Source organism: Lithobates pipiens, unplaced genomic scaffold (genome assembly GCF_037356315.1).
Source record: "Lithobates pipiens isolate NorthernLeopardFrog02 unplaced genomic scaffold, aLitPip1_a1.2 Scaffold_18, whole genome shotgun sequence".
Classification (NCBI taxonomy): Eukaryota; Metazoa; Chordata; class Amphibia; order Anura; family Ranidae; genus Lithobates; species Lithobates pipiens.
In genome coordinates this window covers 85,861,244-85,878,644 of record NW_027507758.1, presented here as the reverse complement: position 1 = coordinate 85,878,644, position 17,401 = coordinate 85,861,244, and the positions used below count along the sequence as shown (strand labels likewise).

At 42.3% G+C, this 17,401-nt stretch overlaps 1 protein-coding gene across 1 annotated transcript in view; it reads right to left on the bottom strand.

Moving 5' to 3' along the window:
- The window catches only part of GALNT14 (polypeptide N-acetylgalactosaminyltransferase 14), a 716,679-nt gene that overhangs the window by 224,921 nt on the left and 474,357 nt on the right, over positions 1-17,401 (bottom strand). Inside the window, exon 4 of the mRNA XM_077485880.1 lies at positions 12,601-12,668. Within this exon, the coding sequence (XP_077342006.1) occupies positions 12,601-12,668 (68 nt within the window). The remainder of the gene's footprint in view (positions 1-12,600; positions 12,669-17,401) is intronic.

Below are 17,401 nucleotides of genomic sequence, written 5' to 3'. Positions count from 1 at the left end.
TATTTAATTATTAATTACTAAATAACATTTTTACATTTCTTCAGTTACTTCCTAGTTTCAAGGCCTAGGCAAATGATGTCATAGATCTCAGGAGTCTTCAGGAGGGGAGGGGGGGGGGGTTTCTCAGTTGAGCACACCCTCCTGCCTGCATGCCTGAGCTAAGGGCATATGGATTCCAGGAAGTCAATGCTACATGAATCATCTGCCCTTACTCAAGATGGCCTCAGCAGAAAAGTGATTTCTCAGCAAAATGAAGCATCAAGACATGGATGGATGAGCAAATTTGCTTTGAATATTAAAAAATAATTAAAGGGTGTTTTTTGGATTGTGGTGTTCAGATACAGTATAGTTCTGCTTTAATAAACTGTTAAAAATTGGTACAAAGTTCCCTTCAAAAAATAGAGTGCAGTTTGACCACCAGACAACAAGCCTGCATTCCAAAGAAGACAAGCTCCCTGTCTCTTGATTGAAATCAAATTGCCTGGTGTGATTATTATTATTTATTTATGGTACTTATATAGAGCTGTCAATTTACGCAGCGCTTTTACGTATACATTTACATAGTTACATAGTTACATAGTTAGTCAGGTTGAAAAAGGACACAAGTCCATCCAGTTCAACCACAAAAAAATAAAAAATAAATAATAATAATATCATATAATCCCATATACCCAATTATATAACCACAGTTGATCCAGAGGAAGGCAAAAAAAAACAGCAGAGCATGATCCAATTTGCTAAAGCAGGGGAAAAAATTCCTTCCTGGTCCCCCGAGAGGCAATCAGATTTTCCCCGGAACAACTTTACCTATAAATGTTAGTGCCCAGTTATATTATGTACACTTAGGAAATAATCCAGGCCCTTCTTAAAGAAATCCACTGAGATGGCCAGAACCACCTCTGCAGGGAGTCTATTCCACATTTTCACAGCTCTTACTGTGAAGAAACCTTTCTGTATTTGGAGATGAAATCTCGTTTCCTCTAGACGTAAAGAGTGCTCCCTTGTCCTCTTCGTTGACTGTAAGTGAATAACTCCCAAGTTCACTATATGGATCCCTTATATATTTGTACACGTTGATCATATCCCCCCTTAATCTCCTCTTATCAAGAGTGAATACATTTAGTTCCTCTAATATTTCCTCATAGCTGAGCTCCTCCATGCCTCTTATCAGTTTGGTTGCCCTTCTCTGCACTTTCTCCAGTTCCCAGATATCCTTTTTGAGAACTGGTGCCCAAAACTGAACTGCATATTCCAGATGAGGTCTTACTAATGATTTGAAGAGGGGCCAAAATGATATCTCTCTCTCTGGAGTACATACCTCTCTTAATACAGGAAAGCACTTTGCTCAGCTTGGCATTGCATGCTATTATTGAGCTTATGATCTACCAAAACTCCCAGACCCTTCTCCACTATGGATCCCCCCAGTTGTACTCCCCCTAAAATGTATAATGCATGCATATTCTTAGCCCCCAAGTGCATAACTTTACATTTCTCAACATTAAACCTCATCTGCCACATAGTCGCCCAATTATACAGAGCATTGAGGTTGGCTTGTAAATTGGAGACATCCTGTAAGGACGTTATTCCACTGCATAGCTTGGTGTCATCTGCAAAGACGGAAATGTTACTTTTGATCCCGGACCCAATATCATTTATAAAGATATTAAAAAGTAAGGGTCCCTACCCTCAAGGAGCCCACAATCTAAGGTCCCTAACTCACATTCATACACTGGGGCCAATTTAGACAGAAGCCAATTAACCTACCAGCATGTCTTTGGAGTGTGGGAGGAAACCGGAGTACCCAGAGGAAACCCACGCAGGCACAGGGAGAACATGCAAACTCCAGGCAGGGAGTGTCATGGTTGGGATTCAAACCAGCGACCATTTTTAATGTAGGAGCAAGTAGAAAAAATAATAGAAGGAGAGAAGATGAGGAGAGAGATAAGAAGATGAGGGGAGAGATGAGAAGATGAGAGAGGAGAGAAGAGCAGGGAAGAAGGGCAAGTTGGAAAAGGGGGGAAAAGAGAAAAGAGCAGAGACAAAAACAGAGGGGGGAATGAGGAGGGAATGAGACAAAATAGCAGGAGAGGAGTGAAAGAGGAAAGGAGGAGGCTTGTAGAAAGGAGAAGAGGGGTAGGAATGGGGGAGGAGATGGGAGGATGATATAAGATGAATGAGTAGAATATAGTGGAATATGTGGAAGAGGAAGGAAGCAGAGGGGAGGAATTAAAGAGAAAAGAAGAATAGAAAAGGGAAGAGTACATTAGTGAAAAGGGAACATATAACAGAAAAGGAGAGGACAGGAGGGGAGGATAACAAATAAAACTAAAAGAGAGGAGAGTTGAATGGAGAGGAGTGGAGGGAAGGGTATCAAACAAGAATAGAAGAGAGAGGATGTAAAAAAGAGAGTAGAAATAAGGAGAATAGAAAGGAGAGGAGGCAAGGGGAGGATATACAAGAAAAGGAAAGTAGAATAGAGAGGAGGGGAATGGAAGATAAAAAAAAACGTAGAAGTGAGGTGAGTAGATTGGAGGGAAGGAGGTTGGAGAATATAAAAGAAATGGAGGTTAAAAGGGAGGATAGTAAACCAGAGAGGAGGGGAAGGGAGGATATAAAGAAAAAAGTTATGTCTCTTTATACTACCCCAACGGCAAGAATACGAGTCAACGGCCACCTGTCAAATGCCTTCCCCATCCGAAATGGGACTAGACAAGGCTGCCCTCTTTCCCCCATTTTATTTATCTTAACACTTGAACCCCTCCTGAGAAGGCTCCAAAGTAACACAGATATTAAGGGTGTGCCAGTGCCCGGACACACCCTTAAGTTAGTGGCCTTCGCGGATGATATTCTGCTATTTTTAAGTGACCCCTTGACTTCAATACCAAATTTGCTCAAAGACTTTGAATTCTTCGGCCGAATTTCTAACTTAAAAATTAACTTCTCAAAATCAAATACCCTTAACATATCCCTACCAAAGGAGTTAGTCACACAATGTCAAAATTCCTTCCCGTTTACTTGGAAACAGGATGCCATAACCTACTTAGGGATACAACTGCTCTCGAAACTCCAAGATTTATTCTCAGCTAATTTTCTTCCTGTGTCCCGTACCATAACTGCAGATTTACGCAATTGGGATAGACCCCACTTTTCTTGGTTTGGCCGGGCAGCCATTCTTAAAATGAACGTACTCCCACGGGTTCTCTACCTCCTACAAACTATCCCAATCCAGATCCCTTCCTCTTTTTTCCTAACTCTTAAACGCGCGTTCACTAAATTTCTTTGGAATCACAAACGTCCCAGAATAAATTACACCCAGCTTACGAAACCTAAAAACAAAGGAGGAATTGGCCTTCCGGACCTAAAGAATTACTCTTTAGCTTGCCATTTAGTTAGAATAGTGGACTGGACAACACATGAAACAAATAAAGACTGGGTCATATTAGAGGACTCATTTTCAAACATCCCACTTAAATCCACACCATGGATCTTTCCCTCACATATCCCTAAAACATTAAAAGAACATCCTCTGATCAGAGCAACGCTAAATATTTTCAGGGAAGCGGTTAGGAGATTTAAAATTTCCTCTAACCCAGGACCTTTAACACCTCTTAGGCTTAACCCCGCTTTTCTTCCCGGCATGTCCAGAGATTTTCTTAAAGAAGTATGGCCTTCTCAGGATATCCAAGCCCGTCAGTTCTTCAGAAATGGAGAACTTCTAGACCACATCTCTCTTCCCACTAACACGGAAAATCTTCCTATCCCTAGGTGGACTTATTTCCAAATACGACACTTCCTCAGGGGCACAGACCGAGATGCATCGCTATCTAGACAGCTGACTCCCTTTGAGACTTTATGCTCTCAATCATCACCTCAAAGACATTTAATCTCAGCAACCCACTCTTTACTCTTCTCATCTCTCTCCCCGAAAGAAGGAAAAGCCTGTCAAGCATGGGAAGGGGAACTTCAACTACACTTCCATGAGGAGGATTGGGAAAGAATTCTACTGATTGCTCATAAAGGTTCCCTAAATGTAAATATCTAAGAAAACAATTTCAAACTCCTCTCCAGATGGTATCGAACACCTGACATTATCCACAAATTCCACTCGGAAGTTTCAAATAATTGCTGGAGGTGTCTCAACGAAGTGGGGACACTCTTACATGTCTGGTGGACTTGCCCAAAGCTCCAACAGTTCTGGACCCAGGTACACGCCATAACCTCTTCAATTACGGGCCTTAACATAGAATACTCCCCAGGTCGCATGATATTCCACCACACACACACCCCTGCACATATTTACAGAAAATCCCTTAGCCTACATTTACTTAACGCCGCCAAGTTGTGCATCCCAGCTCACTGGGGTTCCTCTGACATCCCATCCATTCGCGAATGGCTCCATAGAGTGGAGAAGATAGCTGAGATGGAAGAGCTCATACACACAGCAAGGGACTCCCCACACAAATATGCCCAGACTTGGGAAAAATGGACGCACTACTTAACCAATAGGCCGTTATTTAATGATAATAGTGCTGTAGACGCACACAACGCATCTACCTAATCTACCACTTCGCTCCTTCTTTAAGATCCTCATAACTAACTCTGAATGGAAAACACCTCACATCCTTACATATAAAGAGAGAGAAGTCCAGACCAGTACAACTTATCCATATGCCAGATATCCATTTTCGTACATCACTCCATGCACTTGGAGCCTGGGGGAGACCGAGGAGATGCCTCCTTGCCCCATCCACTCTTCTTACCCCTTGCCCTTCCCAACCAACTCTTCTCCCCACTCTTCTTTTCCTTATCCCCCCTTCCCCTTTCTTTACTTCTCTCTCTCTCCTACTATTCCCCTATTCCCTCTAAACACACTCTTCTTTTACTATGCCTTCTTACTAGTCATGACACTACAGATACAGACGTCCCAAACCAATGGAGAGCTAACCGACGACATACGACATTGGAACTATACCCCCGATTTAATTCCCGACGATCACATCTATCGCCCACATGTGACAACCCCTAATACAATAGATATATCCATGCCGATTCATACCCCATTAACAGACGTACACCTCCAACAGCTTCATCTATACAGTCACCTGTTGCTCCAAGAGCCACGATGAGAGACCATTATAATATCCTCTCATATAAACACTATTTCAGATAGGGCTTACCCCTACCCACTTAAGAATTCATAGAGAAAACCATGGCGGTTGTTAATGAAGAACTCTCTGTATTCTGCTGTTGTCATATGTATTGCATACATTATGTTATTATGTAACCCCATGTTACTGTTTTTTTTTGCGAAACTTCCAATAAAACTTTTATGGGAAAAAAAAAAAAAAAAAAAAAAAGGTGAACTGAAGACAGGAGAACCTACTTTAAAAGAGGGAACAGTAAGTAAAAAAACACAGTTTTTTTTTTTATATTTATCTCTTAAAGTGGTTGTAAACCCTTACATATGCCCAGTGAAGAGACTGCCCTCAGGTGATACACAGAGATGAAACAAATCCTCCTACATAAGTTGTACCTGTTTATCTGCCGCCCCATCTCCTCAAAGTGCAGAGAAGCAAAGTAGTAGGCACAAATTAAATGCAGGGGTTGATATACTAAAACTGGAAAGTGCAAAATCTGACAGCTCTGCGTAAAAAGCTTCCAGTTTTTTTTTGTCAAAGCTTAAATGAACAAGCTGAAGTTAGAAGCTGATTGGCTACCATGCACAGCTGCACCAGATTTTGTACTCTACAGTTTTAGTGAATCAATCCCTTACAGCTCTTAGCTGAGACAAGTATACACTATAGAGGGACATGCTTTGTTCATATTCATGTATGATGTTTACAGCCACTTTAAAGTGGCTCTAAGGCCTTAAGGTTTTTCACCTTAACCCCCCTGGCGGTGTTCCCGAGTCTGGCTCTGGGTGAAAATTTAGAACCATTAGCGGTAACCCCGAGCCAGACTCGGGATCGCATTGCAGGATTCACGATGAGTATGCTTACCTTATCCCCTGGATCCATCGATGTCTCCCCGCAGTGCGAGCGACTCGTCCTCCGCTTGATCTATCACGGAGCCGATCTCCGTTCCCTGCAAGCGTTGCAACGCATGGGGACAGAGAACGGCGCTAAATTCAAAAAGTGAAACAAATACATTACATACAGTATAATGTAATCTTACAGATTACATTGCTGTATGTAATTATTTCACATCCCCTTTGTCCCTAGTGGTCTGCCCAGGGCCCTGCATGTAGTTTTATATAATAAAAACTGTTCTTTATGCCTGGAAACTGGAGATTGTCCATAGCAACCAAAACTGTCCCTTTACATCAAAAGTGATTTTAGATCAGCTAGAAAACAGCGATAATAAATTAGAATCACTCGCAGTATTGAGCGATATCGATTTGTGGGGAGATCCGTCATCAAATACTGAAAAGTAATGACAGTGACAATTCTGCAACTGAGCAAATTTCTGTGTTTTTGATTTGTTTACATTATTGAATCATTTTTATTATTATTATATTATTATTTGATATAATTATGTATAGTTATTTATTATATTTTAATTTATGATTTTGTTTTTCAAATTTTATCATACCCGGGATGTCTACTAGACTCTGGTTTGGACAGATTTAAGTGAGTTATTCATAAGAATTACAGGACTACAATATAAGACGCCAAATTTCCATGCAAAACATTGTACCGCTTTCAGCACCTAAAATCTGACATAATCATAGCACCAGGGAGGTTAATGCATTCCTCTATACCAGGCATATGCAATTAGCGGACCTCCAGCTGTTGCACAACTGCAAGTCCCAGGGCTGTCTTTAATATAGATTGGACCCCAGGCAAAAAATTTCTTGGGCCCCCCCCCTCCCCCATGCAATTTTGCTCTCCACCTGCTCTGAGACATACAATAAATAGCAGCTAGACTTAAAATCAGTTTACTGTATCAGATCAGGCAGCAATTGCAATTGGTTGCCAGTGGTTACAGAATATCATTACTGCTTAATGACTGGTTGCTAGACGTTACAGCACACATTACGGCTCACTGATTAGTTGCTAGAGGTTACAGAAAATGATTTCTGCTTGTTAATTGGTTGCTAGAGATTACTGTTAAGTAATACTGCTCACTGATTGGTTTCTAGAGGTTACAGTACATCATCTCCTCACTGCAGGGGAGCATGATACACATATGAATGCCACCTTTATTTACATATCAATGCTGGTAGCTGCATCTATTTACTTAGTAATTCTGCCAATATTTACATACGAATGCTGGGTTATTTACATGTAAACACAGGGTCTGCAGGTGACTCATCTGTACACAATAATAAGGCAGAACTGGCCAGCATTAGTACCATCAATTCACACTGAGATATCAGGACACAGTACAGGACTAAAACTTCAAGGGACAAGGGAATTTACATTGGGATAGTTGGCAAGTATGAGGCAGCTACTTTGGGCCCCACAACAATGACAGGGCCCAGGGCAGCTTCCCCTTTTGCCCTGCCTTAAAGGCGGCCCTGACAAGTCCCATCATGCCTCCGCCTCTGGGTCATGCTTGTGGCTGTCAGTCTTGCTATGCCTCATGGGACTTGTAGTTCTGCAACAGCTGGAGGTCCGCTAATTGCATATCCCTGCTCTATACATTAGGGCAAAAACCTTCTGTGTTGCAGCTCCTCCCTAGACCCCCCCCCCCCTTCTGCCCCCACACCTTCCTTACCTTCTTTCCTTACTAAGCCCATTCCGATCCAGTGATGTGCACAAGTGCAGCAGCTCCTACCGCTGTCTCTCTCCTCATTGGACAAATTGTTAGCAGCAGTGGGGTGGGGCTGAGTCGCACTCTCTGTGTCAATGGAAAGTGGCTTTGCATGGGGGCACCCAATGAAGAGGAAGAGCCTGGAACACCAGCAGGGAACCCCAGAAGAAGAGGATTGGGGCTGCTCTGTGCAAAACCATGGCACAGAGCAGGTAAGTATAGACATTTTTTATTTAAAAACAAGAAGCTTTATAACCACTTTAACTCAATAATGTTGTAGGTTCCTCTTTATATTATTCATATTCTCCTACATAACCATATAATAAACATGGCCCTGTCCCCTTACCAATTCCCTTATGGAGAAAGAGGCAGAGATAAAGAGAAATATCTTGTGGTTCAAACACTGGCATAATAGTAGTTCATTGACTTTCATGACTTTTCATCACAGACTTAAGAGGTATTTAATGAACTAAAAGTTATTAAGCTCATCCATTTTTCAGCCTCTTCCTTCAGAGGAACATTTGTCAGAGTTTTCTATATAGCCCTGCAATCTTTTACTGGGTAAATGTAGCTAAAAATTCTAATTGTCGGGATCTATTCTAGCTGTAAAATGTAATCAATTATTACCTTTCCTTCTCCAGCTCGGAGCAGGAAATATATTGGAGAGCAGAGGAAAGGGGGGAACGAAAGCTTGCTAGTTTACAGAAAATTATTATTTCAGAGATTTTCCTGGCTAATTTAATAAAACCAGAAATGAGCAACAGACGATGTTCAGTAACCCATCGCAACCAATTCTAGACTGCAGTTTACTGCTGTTGTATTTGACAGTGGAACAATGATTGGGTTCTACTATTAACTATAATTATAATTTTAACAAATGTGTATTTGAATAGGCCTGGTAAACAACCCCTTGAATGGCACCGCACAGATGACACCTATTACCAAATCCAGAAAGCACCTAGTACAAGCTAAACTTCTTCTAACCAATGCTAGCCTTCCATTATATCCTCATTTTCAGGCATTCCTCCAACCCATCTTTTTGCAGCAGTTTCTGAAGCTTCCAACTAAGTTAGAAATAGTTACATAGTTACAAAGACACAACTCCATCAAGTCCAACTTATGTCAAGTTAAGATTGGTACATTACATTTTTGCATTGGGAGGCTTCCAGCTTTGTACTTACCAAAACCAAGCGGTTGTAAAGCATTGTCCCCCTGGAGTCACTATCCCTAACCTATCCTTACCATTCACTCCGAGGATGGTCATGAACCAGAAAGTTTGGTAGCAATTATTAACCATACTTCAACCACTAATGCTCTTGACTGTTATTTAAAGGCTGCCTTAGTCACTATTCAAAACCCACTCAAAAGTGAAATTGCCCCAATATTACTCAAGTCCATGCTCAGCACCAGTGGAGGCTGATGCTCAACATTTTGGGGGGGGCAGCAAACCACCCCCCCACTCACACCACCGCTAGCACTAACACCCCCTTCCCCTGTGCGGGAGAAGGACGGGAGGCCATGACCGAACCCTTTCCCCACAGGAGACTGACGAGAGGCCACGATCTCCCCCCCTCCATAATCGTAGGCCTTACCATAAGGAGGCAGATGGGGAAGAATCAGGAAGACAATAGCAAATATTCATTCACTATTGTCACACAACTGGGTGGGCTCACCCTTTTTAAAAGCCAATTAGAGCTCTAATCGCATGCTAAAAAAAAACAAAAAAAACATTGGAATTCATACGCCAGGTGCCCCGCATGTAGATTAGGGGCCTGGGCACATGGATTGGGGGGGTGGCTCCCCTGCTCCCCTAATGGATGGACCGTCACTGCTCAGCATACTTGTTTACATGCATCACTTTCTAGCTGGTCAGATGATTGAGGCTTTGTTCTGCCCCTGCAATGATATTGTTTGCCATTTCTGAAATCAAGGGAGAGATTTTCTTGCTTTTCTGTGCTAATTTATTTGATTAGGAAAGTGACTCGGATTCACACAGAAAAGAAAGTTTGACCTAACTGGGACAATAACCTCAACCAGAGATATCAGATTGTTTCATTCATTTTTGAGCCAGTCCACACTCTATCATGGGTGCTAAATTGGTGGCCCTCCAGCTGTTACAGAACTTTAAGTCCCATGAAGCTGACAAGCAAGGCTGACAGTTACCAGCATGACTCCCAAGGGCTGAGTTCCGCAACAGGAGGGCCACAGGTTGAGCACCTATGCGTATAACTGAACTAGGATGAGTCATGCAAATTGCATTTGCAAAACGCATTGGTAACTTGAAGCCCTGAGCATGTAGGTTGTGTAGCATCCTCTAGGGTGCTACTATAAGTAGTGCAGGTAAATTATAGTCTGGCTCGGGACTAAGCCTGAGCCATGAAATCTGGGTCAGGGTTCATTAAGCCCCATACACATAGATTTTCTGCTGATTTTTTCCTTCAGATTTACCAAAACCATGTAGTAGAAGGGCCTGTCTGATTGCATACAAATTGAAACTCCTAAGGTTTGACCTTATATTATATGGTTTTGGTAAAAATGAATGAAAAAATCAGCAGAAAATCTGATAGTGTGTATGGGGCTTTAGAGTTCAGGGCTGAATTACTCAACCAAGCAGTTCTCTGATGCCTGCCCCTGGTTCTAAAATGTTGGAGAATATTCTAGAAATTAGTGGGCAGAAGCTAGACAGGTTATGTTGCATATTTAGAGGGCCAATCCCTAAGAAGTGGGCCTGGCAGAGAATTAAGTGAGCCCTTAAATAGACATGAGTCATGCCAGCAAGGGAGTCAGGTGGAAGATGGAGATGCAGTGCTCAGGAAGACTGTAGGTGGCCCTTAAGGGACCCCAGACGGGGAGGGCTTTACCTCAGTCTAGAGCTAGGGTGGCTGGTCTGGAACTATCTACCATAGGAGGCAGTTGGAAGGAGGCTTTATGGAAAGGTACTAGGAGCAAGGAAGGACAGTGTGAGTAGATCAGCACGGTGCAGGGACAGAAAAGGGGAGAGACTGCCAGGTCTCTCTTGAAGACAGTGGTGTGTTTAAGTCTTCAGCATTTCCCTGGGAGATCTCCGCTGTGTCAGTCAGGAGGACTGGTGCAGTGTGTCAGTCGGGTAGACTGGGAGGAAGAAGCAGCCAGATGGGCTGGTGAAGTGGCAGCCAGGTGGGTAAGCATTTGCTGCAAAAACTAGAGCTGGGACCAGTGTTCACAGGGGAGCTGAAGGTGTTTCGGGATGCAGATCACTCTACATGTGCTACTCTTCTAAGGGACTGAGCATTCCTAGCCTGCAAGAGGCTGTTGCTAGGCTAACAAAAGACTGTTCGTTCTTAAAGGAGTGAACAGAGTGGAGCTGTGCAAGGGATCAAGTTTTGTGCAGGAGGATTAAGTGGAAGCCGTAAATAAGGAGGACGTTTTCCCTGGTTCTGTTTGTTACTGTCAAGTTGGGCATCCCATAATTCCCATCCCCATACAGGTTATTATCCCCTAATAAAACAACATAGTTCAAGGACTGGTTCAAGTCGAAGATGCTATGTGCCTGGCTGTGCAGCAGTGGGGAAACCTGATATTTGTAACTTCTATGGGGGTAGTTCTACAGTAGTATATGACCTGGAGCTGAGTGAAACTAGGAGGAGGGCCAGAATGACTGTGGCCTACAGAAGAGGTGAAGTATTAGTGGGTGATCTAGAATGATGCAGGCTGCTTAGCAGATTGAAGAGTTCAAGGCAGAAGGTGTGTCCTGTTGTTTTGGTTTGGGGGAGCCTCCTACTTTCTCAAGGTGCTGGGGTATTTGCAGTGATTTTTTGGGGTTTTATGTTGTTAGCTTGCCATTCAAGTTCTTGGTCCTTTTATTTTCTTGTCATAGCAGCATGCAGGGTGTCTATTGGGTCTTTCAGGGTGGTGCAGGGTAAAGAATTGTGGAAATTGTGGGTTGGGCCCATCTGAGGTATGGTTGTCCCTTCCTAGCAATAAGGTGGTAACATCAGGGTATTAATTAGGTGGTATCTGATAGTACATAAGTGGTTAATTGTCCCTGAGCCAGTGTAGTTGTAGCTGGGGGCCTTTGATTGGGTGGCAGATACAACCGGTTAATCGTGAGTATATAGGCTTTCAAAGACCTTACACCTTATTTTCTTGTCATATCAGCAGGCAAGGGATCTATTTGGGTCTTTGAAGGTGGTGCTGGTTAAATAATGGTGGAAAATTGTGGGTTGGGCTCATCTGAGGTATGGGTGTCCCTTCTTAACAATACAGTGATAACATCGGGATATTAATTAGGTTGTATCTGGTAGCACGTAAATGGTTAATTGTCCCTGAGCCGGCGTAGTTGCAGCTGAGGGCTTTTGATTGGGTGGCAGATACAACCGGTTAATCGTGAGTATATAGGCCTTCAAAAACCTTAGACCGAGCATAAGCTGAGGTTGGTTTTATTAGTTATGCATTGACTGTATTATATGCATTAAAGTTGTTTTCTTGTGAATGTTGTATTTAATGGTTTGTAATAAAAGGCTGCTATGGCCATTCAACTCCAAATAAAAATGTGTCGTCTGGTCATTTTGGAAGGGGGGGATTGGTCAAGTGTTTAATGTTTTATAGATAATCAGAGCCTCTGCATTCTGCAGGTGCCTCAGTCATGTGCTTCCTGTACAGATCTGGACTTCATTTTCAATATTAGATTTTATGTGACGCTATTGGCATTTGCAAAGTATTAGCAGTGCCTTCAGAATGTGAAAACTTTGAGAATTTTTGTAAATCCTAGGAGGTATAACAGAATATTTATTTTACTATTATAGTACCATACCACAATGCATGTTTTAAGCCTATTAGATGAAGCAATGAAGATGTTAAACTTACAATTATCGCTGAAGTCATCCACAAGTATTATTTCATGGATAAGGTGCATAGGTGTTCTGTTTAACACACTGCAAAAAGAGAAAAAAAGATGCTAGTTATTTTATTTCAAAATATCAAATATCAGTAGTAGTAGTAGACAGTTACATAGTTCCATGATATATTGGGTTTTAGTGCCAGGAAGATATTGGCAATGTTAGTTTTTTTAGAGAGAGGCGCCATGCCATAAATTCCTTGAACTCAAACACACTTAACCTTGTTTACAGCTAATTATAAATTGGGGTGGTTATCATTTTTGTTTTAAACACACTAAACTACACTGTAAGGCCTCTTTCACACGAGCGGACCAATCGAGTCCAACTGTCAATTTTTAGGTGGACCCAATGGGACCATCCATTACCCTCTATTGAGTGGTGGGTTTCAATAGACATGTGTCCGTTGACACCCTCCAACATCTGATCCTATCCACTAACAACAGACGAATGCGGATCCATTCCTCATCTGCCTAGTGGTCTGTTTACATCTAAACCGCTCTGCATAAGCAGAGCGGACATGGACAAGCCACCTGCCTTCTCCAATGGGACCAGTGGACACATTCTACGCTAAGCAGGTGGACTCTTGGCAGAGTCCACCCCACGTGGAAGGTGCCTAACTCTCTCAATAAATCGGTTTGTAACCCTAACAATGCCTCTTCATAAAAAAAAATAAAAAACACTAAATCACACTCTGCCCCTTCCTGTAATTCAAACTCTAAACTAGCAATAACCGTCTATGCAAGCCTAATACTAACTCTAATGACGTGTACACACGATTGGGCTTTCCGCCTACAAAACTGTGGATTTTTGTTCGAAGGATGTTGGCTCAAACTTGTCTTGTCACACAAATGTTGGCCCAAAATTCTGAACATGAGAACGTGGTGACGTACAAGATGTACGACGAGCTGAGAAAAAGGAAGTTCAATAGCCAGTGCGGCTCCTTCTACTTGATTCTGAGCATGCGTGAACTTTTGTGCGCCGAAATTGTGTACACACGATCGGACTTTCCGCCAACAAAGTAAAGTTGGCTGAAAATTTGAGAACCTGCTCTCAAACATTTGTTGGTGGAAATTCCCACACCAAATGTTCGATGGAGCATACACACAGTCGGACTTTCCGACAACAAGCTCACATCCAACATCCCGTGGAAAAGTCAGTCCGTGTGTATGCGACATAAAACTGACCCTTCGTGTAACCAGAACCGTAACCCTTACCCTAACACTACCCTCATACTGGACCTCAAATTGAACCTACCTGTAAGCCTTAAAATAAGCCTGACACTAACCATCTCTGTTGTAACATTACACTAATCCTTAAAATATCTCTCTCTGTAAACCTAATGCCGCATACACACGACCAGACTTTTCGACGGACTAGGTCTGACGGTCTTCACGACGGACTTTCGGCGGAGGTCCGACAGCTTTCTGAACGAATGGACATGGCCACACACGAACGGACTAAGTCCTTCGAAAGTCTGTTCATTTTGAATATGAGGACGTAAGACAGGACTAAACAAGGAAGTTCAATAGCCAGTAGCCAATAGCTGCACTTCGTCGTATTTGGTCCATCAGACTATCACACAGACGAACGTTTTTTCCTGATTTTTAGTCTGTCGGACTTGAGTCCGTCGGATAGCTTTGAAACATGTTCTACTTCTAGGTCCGTCTGTTTTTTTTTATAAAAAATGGTCAGACTAGCCCACACACGATCATATTGTCCGACGGACTGATCGTGTCGGACCTGGTCTGCCGGAAAGTCCATGCATTACACCACCCTGATTGCAACCTAGGCATTCGTTCCTGGGTGCACCCTGCCCTAAACATATATATGCTAGATTCACCATCCACCCCCGTCCAGCCACAGCAGCTGTCAGTCTCTGGATGTTGCCTTCTGTCTGCCCCTAAACACAGAAGCCTCATACACCTGGGCTAAATTATCAGTGTGCATGGGGCCTTTAGGTCTCTTTCACACAGTCGTTGAAAATAGGGGTCGCTTTCCAAATGCCTAGTAATGTCACTCAAAATGGTTAAAATAGGGAGCAGACAGAGGTGTTCACACTGCAGCATTAGCGTTGCCTCACGTTGCAGAGAGGTAAAAATAGAGCTGCCTGCAAAGTGTGGCAGGTGTTGATGCTTCGCAACTGGCTCCATTCACTTCTATTGAAATGCACCACAAGCGTGCTGTAAATGCACTGTAAACATTCCTATGGCATTTACAGTACATTTATGGTGTGGTTTCAAAGCATTAAAAGTGATCATTTCCCATATTAGCCTTGTACAAAAAAAAACACATCTCACGGGGGGGCGCATTAAAGTAGTTGTAAACCCTCCCCAACTTTGCCCCATGTAAATCAGCATAAAAAAAACCCTAATGAACACTGCTTGTAGATATCTCCTTACTTGCTTATTATTGTTGTAATCCTTGTTGTTTTGTAGAATGAAGTCACTGAGCATGCACAGATCTCCCCTGATTTAAGGCACACTCTCTATGTCTTATCTATCTGTTATCAGGAATTCCTATGGCACACAACACTGAACTCTGCTAATCACTCAGAGCTTCCTCCTACACACCATGTGACCTCACATACAGTCTAAACTGCAGCCATTACTGCAGTCTTATCAGCTGAAGCTGATAAGTCTGACAAAGGGAAAAAATTAGACATTGGCACAAGTAAATACTATGAAATAAACAAGTAAGCTATGAACAGGGAAGCAGGGTTGCCATAGAAACGTTGGATTGAGAAGGAGGCTTGGTTAACAGTACAGGAAGTGCTCAATGTAAGGGTGGAAATACACTCCACTGTGGACTCAGAAAACAATACTTAAGATGGCCCTGCCTAACCCCTGGAAACAAGTTTTTTAAAGTTTCTTTAAACAGTAAGTAATATGTAATTTGGGCTGGATTACAGTGGCTATAGTCTGATAATGACTTATTATAATGGACTAAATGGAAAGAAGCATCAGAGTGGGAGAGTTTACTTGCTCTTTAAAGAGTGTTGCTTAATACAACATGAATGCCATATAACACATCCAAAATGCTCTTTAAAGGAGGAGAAGTACAGCCAAAGCTTGTTTTGATGTACTTCTCATGTGGAACACAGGATTGCAGACCATTCTGCACTTCTGTGACCCGTTTTCAGCAGACAGAGGGCTGAAGCCCACTGTCAGCTGATGTCACAGAGCCGATCCAGGCTGGAGCAAGATCATGACAATATGGTCGGGATCTGCCCACATGTCTGGACCAGCACCCAGCTCAGCCACTCAGCGAGCCGCTGGGAGTCTGAGCCCGCTACTCTCGCCCCTGTCCACAGCCCAGCATTCCAGTGAGTGTGCGGGGGGGGGGGGGGGGCAGAGCAGATGGCAGTGACCAATGGGAAGCCGGTGACTGACAGTCACTGCTCTCTGCTCACGGAGCTCTGAGATTGAGTGATCAGGGGTTTGATTGTTAGTTTTTCAATCTTAGAGCCAATGTGGGAAAGATTTTGCACTGGACTGATGCTGCATCCACCTAGGTAAATATGATTAAAAAAATAAATAATAAAATCCCATACTTCTCTTTTAACGCCATAAGTGTGTTACTACGCAATACGGCTGCTTTAAAATGCAACACCTGTCTGAAAGAGACCTTACTGTACTTTTTTGTCTGATGTTTATACCTCTATGAAAAAAGTCTATCTTCACAATTAATGCTTTTTTGACTTATTGCAGATTAGCAGTAACTCAAATAAAGCTGATGCTGTGATCCTGGGACATAGATTGGGTGAAATACTGTATAAACGGCAACAGGTCCTATTTGCCAGGACAGTTGACACATACTATATTTACCACCCTAAACATTTTGTCCAACCTGTAAATTATTGCATTAATTATTGTACAAAGTCACTTCAAATAAAGAACGAAAAGTAGTGAAAAACACTTGTGGATTTAACTAATCACTCTTTCATATTAATTCTACATTGTTCACATAAATGGAGTCTTTTCCCTACGTTATGCTAAGTTGTAGCCTGGGAAGAATACATAGACTTCAATGTATATTTACCTCTACCAGTCTCTACCTAAAAGAGAAAAAAATTACTTGGGATGGGAAACAAAACGATTTTCCCCAAAAGATAGTTATTTGGATTTATCCCTATAGTCTCAGCAGCTATGGGTTAAGGTTAGTTGATGGTGTACAGAAACACACCGGCTCCATTCTGTATCCAGCAGTCCTACGTATAGGCCCTTAGTGCCATGTGATGAATGCACAAACCTGTACATTTCTGAACATTAGCAGATCAACTTGCCTACTGAATTAATTTTAACTTGCCTCTAGCCACATAACTCCCGCTTTACCCATTCACAGTGCCGGTATGAGATATGTGAAATATTAATTGTACTGAACAACAAAGCCAAGACGACTGCTAAAATAGGCAATTTTCCTTATCTGCTTCCCCTAGAACAGCACGGCGATAAGCAATACACCAAGTTGACTTTAATTTCAGCACGAGGAAATAATCATGTACATTTACTGGCGATAAGCCAACCTTTTCTGTCTGTGCTTTCAATACCTTCTATTCCCAAAAGCGGTATTATCAACCTAAGAAAGATAATACAAATGGCTGGGTCTGACCAATCAATAGGCACATTTAAATTATCCAGGGAAACTAATTAGGTCACAGAAAGTGTGACATATGTTTAAACATATATACGACACTGTATACACTATATGAAGTTATAAAAAATAGAGTTGCCTAAAACATTTATACATTTTAATTAAAACTCTACATTTAT